The sequence below is a fragment of the Peromyscus eremicus genome, chromosome 1 (genome assembly GCF_949786415.1).
Source record: "Peromyscus eremicus chromosome 1, PerEre_H2_v1, whole genome shotgun sequence".
Classification (NCBI taxonomy): domain Eukaryota; kingdom Metazoa; phylum Chordata; class Mammalia; order Rodentia; family Cricetidae; genus Peromyscus; species Peromyscus eremicus.
The window spans coordinates 8,182,890-8,195,817 of NC_081416.1; the positions used below are offsets into that span (position 1 = coordinate 8,182,890).

The following is a 12,928-nucleotide window of genomic DNA, read 5'->3' on the forward strand; positions in this document are numbered from 1 at the left end:
ACTTTGCATGTACAGGTGTTTTACCTACATATGCATCACACACCGTGTGTATGCCTGGTGCCCAGAGGCCAGAAGGAGATACAGACATTTGTGAGCCACCATGTGGGTGCTAGAAATAGAGCCAAGACCCCTGGAAGAGCAGCCAGTGCTCTTAACTATTGAACTATCTTTCCAGTCCTTCCTCCCCCAACTCCCTTTTTAAAAACAGGATCTTACACTGTAGCTCAAGCTGGCTTGGAACTATGAAAGCCTTGGGTGGCCTCAAACTCAAGGCAATCCTGTATCTTTCAAGAGCTGCAATTACAAAGTGAGCTGTCATGCCCAGCAATTTTTTTTCAAAGCAAGAATTGACAATGTATGCTTAAAAATACTTAACAATGAATGTCTTAAAGTGTCTCACTCACATGCAACAAAGCCAATCGCTGCTCCGGGCGAAGATGACTGAATTCATCACTGAGAACAAACTGAATGGCTAAAAACACAAAAATAAGGCTATTAGTACATTCCAAAGGAGGATTTACAGCTTATTCATAACCCTGTATCTTAACAGAATGTAACGTATCAGGTAATAGACATTGCAGATAAACTGTTTCACATATAAACAAAATGACTGCAGACAATTTTCCAGTATATCAGACTAATCTGGTAGGGAGGATGATATTATCAAGAAACTAAGCTTTCACTGAAATATAAAAAGACACTCAAGTATCAAAAAAAAAAAAAAGAACGAGAGAAGCAGAAGGTAGGTCAACTCCCTAATAAAAGTATATACTATGCTAATTAATTAGGTCAACACTATAAAGCCATGCACTATAGAATAACAAACTACATAAACAGGCTACACAAGGTTTTAATTACCTTAAAAAAAGTCCTCTTGTCTAGTAACAGTACAATGATGTACTCCTAAAGCTGAACCCATTTCTGTGAACTAAGAAATACAGGGAACTGTTTCAAATTCCCAGCTCCTACTGCACTGTTTATACCACACTTTTGTGAGAACTAGCCCTACATTCCATACAAAATACCTAACCGATGGACCACTCACTGTCCAAGATACGGTTATTTTAGCTATTCTGGTCCAGATCTACCCAAGAGATCTCTAAAATACCATCAGTGTAAGAACATGAGGGAGGAACACTCATGTATGATGTTATGCGCTTTGACAGACTGGCTGCAACTCACCCTCACCTGGGATGGGTGGATTCGCACTGTCCTCCTTTCCCTGGGATCTGAGATGCATGCTTTACTTCAATCTGCTCTCTGACCATCACCAAATTACAACCATTACAGGACTTTCAGTATCCTTCAGGAACATGTGTAAAGGGACAGAACCTTTACTCCTACTAAACCCTGTTTCACAAGCATTATTAACTAAGCTAACATTTTTAACCCCTCCTTATATAGTCCAACTCCATTGATTTTTTTTTCCTCCTCAAAGGACTTGTTAAAGGCATGTTATTCTTAATACATTTTTATCAGCTTCAAACAGGTATCAGTATTTTTACTACACTGCTCTACCCTTCTCAGAATCCATCCAAGATATACACTGAACAAGTGTTTCTGCTTTCTCACAAAGCCAGACCGAAGACAGACAATTCAGACCCACATACGCTAACCCGCTACACTAAACCACAACTATGTATGACTTCTTAGGTTTCGTGCAGATATAATCTCAGAAATCAATCATTTTAATAAACTATTAAAGACAATTGAGGGCTGGAGAGATGGCTCAGCAGTTAAGAGCACTGACTGCTCTTCCAGAGGACTCCAGTTCGATTCCCAGCACCCATATGGCAGCTCACAACTGTCTGTAACTCCAGTTCCAGGGACCCAACACCCACAGCAAAACACTAATGCATATATATATATATATATATATATATATATAAAATATATATATGAATGAATGAATGGAAAGACACTTGAGTCTTCATATAATTAAAACCCAGAAATCTATACTTACCATAAAAAAAGTTGCTTTTTCCAGATCCATTTCTGCCCACTATAAAATTTCAAAAAGTACAGATTAGTTCATATAAAAAAGTCAATTTAAAATTACTAAATCTATTTTAAAAAATTTCCATAACATTTTTTTTTTAATTTGGGAATTTCACATCATGAATCCCAAGCATATTCACCTTCCAGTCCTCCCAGGTCTGCCCCGCCCTCTAAAATTTTAAATGCAACTTCCTAACATTTTAATATTGACATTAAAAAGTGGTGGGTAAAAGAAACAGAGCCAGGCAGCAGGGGCACACTGTGCCTTTAATCCCAGCACTCAGGAGGCAGAGGTAGTTGGATCTGTGTGAGTTTGAGGCCAGCCTGGTCTACAGAGCGAGATCCAGGACAGGCACCAAAACCACACAGAGAAACCCTGTCTCAAAAAACCAAAAAGAAAGAAAAGAAAGAAACAGAGCAGTAATTACCTACTAAATTTAATCTTTATATAATTTTTAGGTAGTTTTTGCTTGTTCTGTTTTGAAACCAGGTCTTCCTACACAGCCCTGGTTGGTCTGGTACTCACTATGTAGTACAGGCTAGCTTTTAATTTTGTAATCCTGCTGCCTCAGCTTTCCAAGTGCTGAGATTATAGGCATGCACTACCACACCTGACTGTAAAGTTTTTCTTTTTGTTAGTTTTCAGTGTGTGTTGTGTTTGTGTACACCCATGCACACACGGAAGACAAAAGTCAACACAGGTGTCTTCCTCTCTTGCTCATCCTAATTTTTGAGGTGGCCTCTCACTGAACCTGGAACTCACCATTTCAGCTAGCCTGACTGGCTACCAGCCCCATACAGCTGAACTCTAGCCCCAGTGTTAAGGTCACAGACCCACACTGACAGGCCCCACTTCTATGTGTACTGAAATCTGAACTCCACTCTCATGCCTGCAGAGCAAGCACTTTACCCACTAAGCTACCCCTCAGAGAGTTGATTCTTTTGATCTCTCCCCTAACAGTTTAAATGGGAGTAATGCTACCTGACATTGGTAACATAAAAATGCATGAAAAATTGTATGTAAATTATACATGATATTTTTAACAATTTGGATTCACATATTGTTAACCGTCTCATGCTATCTACTTATGATCAACCCTACACACTGGTGCAGCCTAATGAAATCACAAAAGTGGAGACAATTATAAGGCACTTCTTTTGTGTGTGTTTTGTTTTGTTTGGCTGGTCTCAAACTCAAAGAGATCCTCCTGCCTCTGCCTCTCAGTTCAGGGAATAAAGTTGTGCATCACCATGCCCGCTATAAGGCATGTTTTTAAAAGATACTTCACTTTTTTTTTCTTCGAGACAGGGTTTCCCTGTGTAGCCCTGGCTGTCCTGGGTCTTGCTTTGTAGACCAGGCTGGCCTCATAACTCACAGAGATCCACCTGTCTTTGCCTCCCCTGAGAGTGTGCCACCACACCCAGCAGATATCTTGTGTGTGCGTACTCTCGACAACAAGTTTGAGCAAAGAGTGCTAGGAACTGAAGACTGGTTCTCTACAAAAGCAGAATGTGCTCTTAACTGCTGAGTTACCTCTCCAGCTCTGTAAGGCACTTTTTCACTACCTGAATTTGAATGTCAGAAATTCCACACATTTGGCTTTCACGGGCCAAATCCTAGGAAATATGAGTACCTAACTGCCACCTTGATGATTAGTAGAAGGAATAATCCATTAGTTTATACCAGTAATAGTAAGAAAAATAAGGAGATCTCTTGCTTAGAGGGAAGCACCTACTGTCAAGTGATAAAAAGCAAAGAATACTAGAAATAGAAAAATCATTTTGTAACTATCAGACTAAAGGCAAAACTCATCTATAAATGCTAAGCATAAAGGCAATTTTTAAAAGCACTGGCTCCTCTTCCAGAGGTCCTGAATTCAGTTCCAAACACCCACATCTGTCTGTAACTCCAGTTCCATGGAATCTGATACTTTCTTCTAATCTCCAGTCACCATGCATGCACGTGTTACAGACATGCAGGCAAAATATCCATATACATAGAATAAAATAAAATAAATTTAAAAATAGAGTAGTTTCATGGTCCAAAAGTATCTCCCCATATTACGGGGGGGGGGGGGGGGGGAGAAAAAAAAAAAACCCAAGGTAGTGAAAACATTGGCTATGACCCTGACTAGTTAACAGTGTATCAACAGCACCAGTAAGTGGTAAACTGACTTCCTGTCTCCAAAAATGATACTGTGAGAACACAGGACACTATAGTACTTTTCAGAAGTAACATTATAAAAGACAAAAAATACCAAGCACAGTGGTACACACCTGTAATCTAAACACTCGGAAGGCTAAAGGATGGGGATTTCCAGTTAATAGTAGTCTGGGCAACACAGCAAGGCACTATCTCATAACCAAATAAATTATAAGTAAATAAGTAAAATTAAATAGAAAACACCTTCCATGGATGGATAATGCTCCTACCTCCCAGTAGCCAAATGTTATTAAAAGAAAACTCTAGTACCAAATATAGGATACAAGCTGTTGATCAGGGAAGCCCCAAGTCCCCCTAACATTACAGGCTACTGCCAATATAACTGGTTGCCCACTACAAACATATTGTAAGATGCTACTGCTGAAGACACCACATACTCGGGTTGCAAGACAATGAGAAATCAAGTTGTATCTGAGCTGGAAGTTTCCTTTCGACTGGATAAGTTTCATAGTGCTGCCAAGTACTACAGCAGATGTTGAGGGAGAAAAGTCATCAACGGTCCTAACCCAGCTGTGGGCCTCATAATCTACAATAATGACCGACCTGTCTGGTAAGATATGCCCAGTGGTGTAAGAGTGGCGTGACTACTGTAGAGTAACCAACAGCTCTCTGGCTGGATGCGAGGCTCCCTCCACAGGTGGAAACTTTAGGTCTGGGACTGTAAACTTAGACAAAAGCCTGTGGTTGAGGTAGTCTCAGGCCCCAGGGAAGAATCTACTATAGTTCTGCTAAATGGACATGACAGTTTTTTGGTTTTGTTTTTATGTGTATGGGTATTTTGACTGCAAGTATATCTGGGTACTACATGCATACCTGGTGTCTGTGGGGTTCAGAAAAGGGCATCAGATTCTCTGGAACTCAAGTTACGGACAGTCGTTAACTGCCATGTGGTTGCTAGGACCAGGGTCATCTGAAGGAGCAGTCAGTGCCCTTAATTGCTGGGCCATTTCTTCAGCCCCTAAATGGGCACGGTATAAAACTGCCTACTAAACATTACGTTTGCGCCCGTAGATTAGTGCTGCTCTCAGACTTCTTCAGAGAAGCTTCGTTCTATAAAGGGCAGTGGTTAACGCAGTAACTCACAATTAGCTAAAGAGCAGAGACTATGAAGCGCTCGTCCCTAAAAGGATCAACTCTATCATCCTTCAAGGCTCGGGGAACATCACAGAAGAAGAGGCAGAAACAATGCAAAAGCCAGAGAGGATGGGAAGGAGTGCTGTGGAAGCATGTCATATAGACATGACATGGCCACTAGTCATCAATTCACTGCAGCTATGATCACCCGCACAAGATTAGACCCAGCATCACTTCATCACAGTTGGCTAACAAGCTCATGAGTCCCCATCACTCACTGAGGTAATTAATGTGTACTGAGGACAAAGTGTCATTTTCTTCAGTGGTACAGCCACTGATAAGTTGCCAGGCTCCAATAAATAACTAAATAGCCCCAGACTCATACTTCTGTAAGCAACCATAATTAAATTCAATGGATCAGAAAAGAAAAATAGGTAGGAGAGGGCTTGTCAGGAAGCAGGGCTTCAGTTTGTGGTGGGAGCAAGGGTAAGGGAAATGGGGGTTTTGTGAAAACTCATTATATACATGTATGAAATTGTCAAATAAATTTTGAAAAAAATGAAGGTTGTTGAAGTGTTCCAGATTAAAGGCTCTTAAAGAAACATGACAATTAAACCTAATAGTTAATAATAAACTAGATCTTGTATGGGGGGGGGGGGGTTCCTGTAAAGAACACTTCTAGGTCTATTAAAAAAACTAAAAACCTGTGGAGAATGATATCATTAAGCTTATTTAAGATAATGACTACAAGAATATCCCTATCTTGCAAAGTACCCATTGAAGTGAGAGGCAAAAAAATGCACATACCTGGTGTGGGGTTTAAAAAGTATAAGGAGAAAAAAGTACAATGATTGAAACTAGGCATTCATTCCCATTGGGAAATTTTTCTGTGACGTCAAAATTATTCCTAAATAAAAGCTGAAAAGATCATCAAGTAAGTGTAAGTACTTAAAATGACAATTGAAGCTAGAGAGATGGTTAAGAGCACAGTGCTCCTGTAGAGGACCCAAGTTCGTTTCCTAGCACCCACATCAGGTGGCTCACAACCACCTCTAACTCCAGCTGCAGGGAACTCTAATGGCTTCTGCACGCGTGCACACACACACATATACATACACATACACACAAAAAAAAATACACACACACCTTAAAAATAAGTCACAATTCATTAATAACTGGAAAAAAATTAAGTATCTCTATAAAGATTATTCCTATCCATAGAATAAAACACTAAAATCTTAAAGGATGCTAGATATTTAATAAAGGAAAGACATTCAAGAGCTATGCTGAGCTAGGCACAGTGGCACATTCCTGTAGTTCTAGTGCTCAGAAGGCAGAGAAAGGAGGATTGCAGTAAGTTTCAGATCAGATCAGTCTCCAGCACTGAGGCAGCAGGACCTTGAAGTTTGATGTCAGACTGGGCTACACATGACTATATGAAAAATAAAATTATTCTAGCTGGGTATGGTGATACACATCTATAATCCTAACACTTAAAAGGCAGAAGCAGTATTACAGCCAAGTTTGAGGCCAACCTGATCTAGAGAGGGGACTTCCAGGCCAGCCAGGAATACAAAGTTAAAAAAAAAAAAAAAAAAACAACCCTGCCTCAAGTAACAAAAACAAACTTTTATTCTGGGTGAAAAAATAGCAGATTGTCAACATGTTGAAAGAAGAACCCGTTTCCATTTAATAAAGCTTAAATAAGTCTACACACTTATGGAATCCTGAAGTCGACAGTTTCTATAGGCTCCCAACTGGGAAACAACCAATAGGTTGTTTCAGCCTATTCCAGAGATACATTCAAGCCAGGCCTGTGGATAACTAAAGGAAGCTGTAACTCCACAATTCCTTCACAGTTTTGTATGCAGAGCAAAACATTCCAAAAGCCTGAAGGAATAAATGCCTGATGTAGTAAACTATGACCTATGAATGGCAGCCACTGGTAGACAAATCCCTCTCCAGCCTTCTCTCTTCTGACCTTTCCAAGGCATAGCAGGTCCAGAAAATCTGTTTGGAAATTATTCAACATGACAACAAACCAAATGTGTCTTCTTTAAAAAACTGAGACCATGGGCTGGAGAGATGGCTCAGTTGTTAAGAGCCCTTGTTGTTATTACAGAGGACCTGGGTTCACTTCTTAGCACCCACATGGTGGTTCACAACCATGTCTTAACTCCAATTTCAGGAGATTTCTGACTTTGTAGGCATAAAGCATGAACACAGCAGACTGACACAAATGCAGGCAAAACAATCATACACATTGTGGTAGTTCGAATGAGAATGGTCTCCAGTTGGTGGAACTGTTTGGGAAGGATTAGGAAGTGAGGCCTTGTTGGAGGAAGTATGTTACAGGGGGACAGGCTTTGAGGTTTCCAAAGCCCAGAGAGTGCCATTCCCACTTAGCTCTCTGCCTTGTGCTTGTATATCAAGGTGTGAGGACTCAGCTACTGTCCCTGTCCCATGCCTGCCGTAGCCATGCTTCTCACCACCATGGTCATGGACTCTAGCCCTCTGAAACTGTACATCCCAAATAAACTCTTTCTAGAAGTTGCCTTGGTCATAGTATTATCACAGCAACAGAAAAAAAAAATTAAATCAAAGAAAAGGTTGGTATCAGCTTCTCCACATCACTGTTGCCCTTAGATTGCACCTTCCATTAAAGCCTGCCTTTTCTGTCTTCAAGAAAAATCAGGGTTAAGACAAGTTTTTCTCATTTAACATTTATTTATGTGTATCTATGTGCCAGGTATGTGTATGCGTGCGTGCGTGCATGCATGCACAAGGAAGTCAAAAGATCCCCTGAAGCTGGATTACAGGTGGTTGTCAGCCTCCTGATGTGGGTGTTGGCAATCCAATTCAGGTTCTCTGGAATAGCAGCAAATACTCCTAACAACTGAGCCATCACACCAGCCCCCAGTTTTTCCTATTAACGATTATGGAGCAGAACATGGGAGGCTGAGGCAAGAAAATCAAAAATTTAAGGCCAAGCTTGTGCTATACAGTGCAGCTCTGCCTCAAAATGAAAGAAAGAAAGAAAGAAAGAAAGAAAGAAAGAAAGAAAGAAAGAAAGAAAGAGAGAAAGGAAGAAAGAAAGAAAGAAAGAAAGAAAGAAAGAAAGAAAGAAAAATTAATTTAGTAACAGATACTTCTTATTAAAAGGCTGGCAGAAGGGACCCTAAAAAGTATATACAAATCATCCATAATATCCATAGGGGATTGATTCTAAGAGAGCTCTCCTCTCCAGCCACAGATACCAAAATCTGAGTATACTCGAATCCCTTCAATAAAATGTGATAACATATACATACAAACACACAGGTCCTCTCTGGATTATTTATATATCCAATGCTATGGTTAAATAAGAGATTAAAACTCTGATCCTTTTGTTGTAATCTGCCAGGAAATGCTATATAACCGTCATACTATACTGCTTTAGGGAACAATGACAAGAAAAAAGTGTTTGTACGGGCTAAGAAGGGCAACTTTTTTCCTTCTAATTAACCTTCACTGGGTACTTGGTTATATCTGAAGACTGAGGACAAGGAGATGCAAGGTAAATGGTATTTGGACTATCACAGATTCAAACATCAGCACAAGAGATACTTGCTTTCAAATCTTTTTTTTTTTAATCAAAATCATTAAACAAAAGTGGGATGCTAGTATTAGCTTTTTTTTTTTTTAAAAGATTTACTTATTTCATCATTTATTTTACCTGCATGTATGAATGTACATCATGTGTGTGTGTGCCTGGTGCCTCAAACTGGAGTTATGGATGGTTGTAAACCATCACTTGGATGCTGGGAACCAAATGGGTCCTTCACAAGTGATCTTAACTGCTGAGTCATCTCTCTAGATCCTAACTATTTTAAAAGTCAATTTTATTACATAATTATTTTCTACTTTATTCACATAACAACTTTTCATTTTTCTCACATTAAAGTATCTTTTTAATTTAAAAACAAAGTACCAGCCGGGCGGTGGTGGCGCACGCCTTTAATCCCAGCACTCGGGAGGCAGAGCCAGGCGGATCTCTGTGAGTTCGAGGCCAGCCTGGTCTCCAAAGTGAGTTCCAGGAAAGGCGCAAAGCTATACAGAGAAACCCTGTCTCGAAAAACCAAAAAAAAAAAAAAAAAAAGTACCAATAAAACCACTTTAAGTACATCTCAGTTAAAACATTAAAGAATTCTTATTTTCCTCTCAAAAGAAACTGTAATGTTTTGAGCAAAGCTGATAGCAACTAAAACAAAGATATTTAACAGACCGTAAGACACACAATTCTAGATAAGGACCACTATCTCACAGATCACCTACAAAACCATATAACTGAAACATTAAGGTGTTTTTCACCTTAGAAGTAAAAGAAATAATGTAAAATCTAGTAATGTTTCTTTTTCCCCATTTCTAAATATTTTCAGACTGGCAAACATCTGAAAGCTCCTGTAATCAAAATGCAACAAAATGTTAGTACAATCTCGCTACTTCCACAGCATATTGATTCAATTAATACTCTTCTGTAGCTAGAACACAAAACAGTTTCCTCTATTCCCACAAAGGGTTGCAGCTCATGTACCGAGGGCAGAAAAAGCCTACTCTCCAATTTTTGTTTTTACTTATTCAATATCAAGGTCCTGCTATACTAACTGGGTTGGTCTTGAATCCCTGAACTCAAGCAATCCTCTCATTTTAGCCTCCTAAGTAGCTGGAACCACATCTGGGCCACACCTGGCTTTCCTTTATTATTTTACACAATGTCTGACTCTCTAAAGACCTTCTATGAACACTGGCATTCATCATTTCCCTTCAACTGATTCTGCATGCAAACCTCAGCTATCCCATAGACTGAATTAGGAGGTGACTAAGGTTGGATGAGGTCCTGAGGTATATGTTAGCTGTCAACTGGGCAGAAATGAGGCCTCATCAGAACTCAATCATGCTTGTACCACACACACAGACTTCTATCCTCCAGAACTGTCTAAGCCACCAAACTAGCAAACTGCAATGAGGCTCCTGTAATAGCCAAACTGTCAATACTACAATCTGTTTCTGATGTCTAAAAGCACTATTTCATCCATCCTTTAAAAATTCAGCAGAATGTGTTAACAGCTCTAACAGCAAAATAGAGACTTTAAACAAACAAAAATCTTAATAGCTAAGCACTGTTAATGACAACAACCACATACCTTCTCTTAATCTTTCCAAAGCCTTATAAGACAGGAATGATGTCTACTTGGGTCTACCATGAAAACTCATGTTCACAAAGAAATTGGAAAGGGAATGACTGAGGACAACCTGAGCCTAAGCCACCTTTCAAAGAAAGCAATAGTGAGCACTTGAACGGAACAAAGCAGGTCAAACGGCTAACTCCCAGTCAACACAACTCAAAGCTTTAAAAACACCCTCTCACACATAAAAGGCTCTCAATCAACATCCCCACACATGCTTGGCAAGCACTTCTACTGAGTCTACACCACCAGCCCCCAAAATGATTTACCTCTGACTAAGTGACCTAAGCACTTTATTCTATAAAATACGCAATTCATCGGTGCAGAAAAGAGAAAGAAATTTCATAGAGAAATGCTTAATGTTCAAAGACATTTCCGTCTTAGGCCTAGAGACAGAGTACACTTGTCTATCAATTCTCAATCTGACATTAAAACCAAGAACACTTACCAATAACATTATGTTTTGAACTGAAGGGATCTACAATTGTTTGATCTCGGTAACTTCGGAACCCCTGGATAATCACCTAGTAAAAAAAGACAGCCTTCAGAACCCGCACAGAAGAACTTCCATGGCAACATTCTTTCCATTTCTCGCTTCTTATTTAAGGCAAGACAGAAACATTCCATTTCGCTTTGGAGCACGCACGTTAACGATCCGCTAAAGCCCTTCCGATTATCTGCAGCCACGGCTGGTGCAGTGTTGACGGGGGAGAAGCCCTCAAACTTAGGAGGTGTACAGAATAACCTGCAACAGCGAACTCTGCAGCGCTACCTAAAGGTGTAGCAAGCCGGCGAGGGGGTCCCAGCCTGCCTGACTCCAAGCCCAGAGGGGGCATCTTTCAGTCAGACCAGCCCGAGGGGTCAATGTTGGGGAAAAAGGGGGGAGGAGGTGCTCAGAGTCTGACACGTCCTGCAGAAGAACATGGCCTGACGTGTGCGCACGGGCTCAGCCCTGCGGCGGACTGCTGCGCGGGAAGACCATTTTGACAGAAGTAAACAACTGAGTGATCAGGCGCGACACGTTCTGCAACGAGGGTCCGCCCTTCTCGGGGAAGGCCGGCAAAGGCGCGGTGGTGACAGCCTTCGGCGCACCCGGGCCCCGAGGCCGCCTTCCCACGCGGCGGCCTGAGCCCCGCCGTCCCTGCAGAGGGACGCGGCCCGCCGCAGCCCCTCACCAGCTCGCAGCCCGCGGCGCCCGAGAAGGCCGGGCCTCTGCACGCCAGCCGCCGCCCCCGGCGCTCCTCCGCCCCCGGCGCTCCTCCGCCCCGCGCCCTGAGGGGAGGCTCCGGCTGCAGCGGGACCCTCGGCCGGCCCGGGACCCGCTCCCCCACCCTCCCCCCTGCCCGGCCGGCGCGGACCCACCCGCGGGTCGCGCCGGGACACCCCGCCTCTCGCGGCCCGTGAGGACGAAGGACGCCAGCCCCTACCTGCTTGATGTACATGGCTCCGCGAGCCCCGGCAGGGAGAAGGCTTCACCTCAGCAGAACCACAGCGCGGCCGCGGAGACCGGAGAGCCGCAGGCGAGCCCCCTCCCACCGGGCTCCGCTCGCTCCCGCTCGCTCTCCTGAGGCCAGACAAAATGGCGGCTGCCGCGGAGGCGGAGCCCGCGGTCGGGCGGAACCACTCCGGAATCGCCACAGATCGCAGGGGGAGTCGGGGCCAGCCCCGCTCTGCCGCGTCGGGAAGATCCCTCTCCCGCGGCCCTCCCTGGCCGGTTTCATGTGATAACCTGGCGCCGATCGTACGGCTGGCTGAGAACTAGCTGGGGGCCCGGCTCGGAGGGGCCTTGCCGGGAAGGCTGGCCCGAACCACCTCCGTACGCGCGGACTGTGGTCGCGCTCACGGGGGGCGGGGCCTGCTCGGCGCCAAAGCCTAGAGTGAGCCGAGCGGAGCCAATCGCCGAGCGCGCCAGGGGTCACGCGGTCGCCCGGCGGCTTAATAAGGGTGGCCTATGGGGCTAGCGCCTGACTTGAATGTAGGTCTCATTGAGGCCGCTGGAATTCGGTGCTCGGAATCTCCGCGGATCCATTATTCTCTTCGTTACCTTAGAGCGCCTCCTGCTGGTTCTGAGCCTCCGGGCAGCTCCGAGAGGACTGGAGGATGCTAGAAAATTGGAAGGTTTTGTGTTTGATCAGGGAGATTGTTTTTGTCTTGTTTTTCGGGGCCAGCTCTAGGGCTGGCCTTGAATTCACCTTGTAGCGGAGGATGGCCTTGAACTGGTTATCTTTATCCTTCCCCTTGTAAGTGCTGAGATAATAGATGTGCCCGCACCACCACATCAGGCTTAAAATTTAATGATGTGCCAGGTGTGGTGGCACAAAAATACCTTTAATCCCAGCGCTCGGGAGGCAGAGGTAGGCGGATCTCTGAGTTCGAGGCCAGCCTGGTCTACAAAGTGAGTTTCAAG

General features: G+C 43.2%; 1 protein-coding gene across 1 annotated transcript in view; it reads right to left on the reverse strand.

Annotated features, from left to right (window-relative positions):
- Positions 1-12,110, reverse strand: part of Smc3 (structural maintenance of chromosomes 3) — a 40,129-nt gene extending 28,019 nt beyond the window's left edge. The window contains exons 1-4 of the mRNA XM_059256516.1: positions 11,949-12,110; positions 10,970-11,045; positions 1,964-2,002; positions 405-472 (exon numbers count right to left, since the gene is read on the reverse strand). Coding sequence (XP_059112499.1) covers positions 405-472; positions 1,964-2,002; positions 10,970-11,045; positions 11,949-11,963 — 198 coding nt within the window. The 5' untranslated portion in view covers positions 11,964-12,110. The remainder of the gene's footprint in view (positions 1-404; positions 473-1,963; positions 2,003-10,969; positions 11,046-11,948) is intronic.
- Between the last annotated feature and the right edge of the window lie 818 nt (positions 12,111-12,928).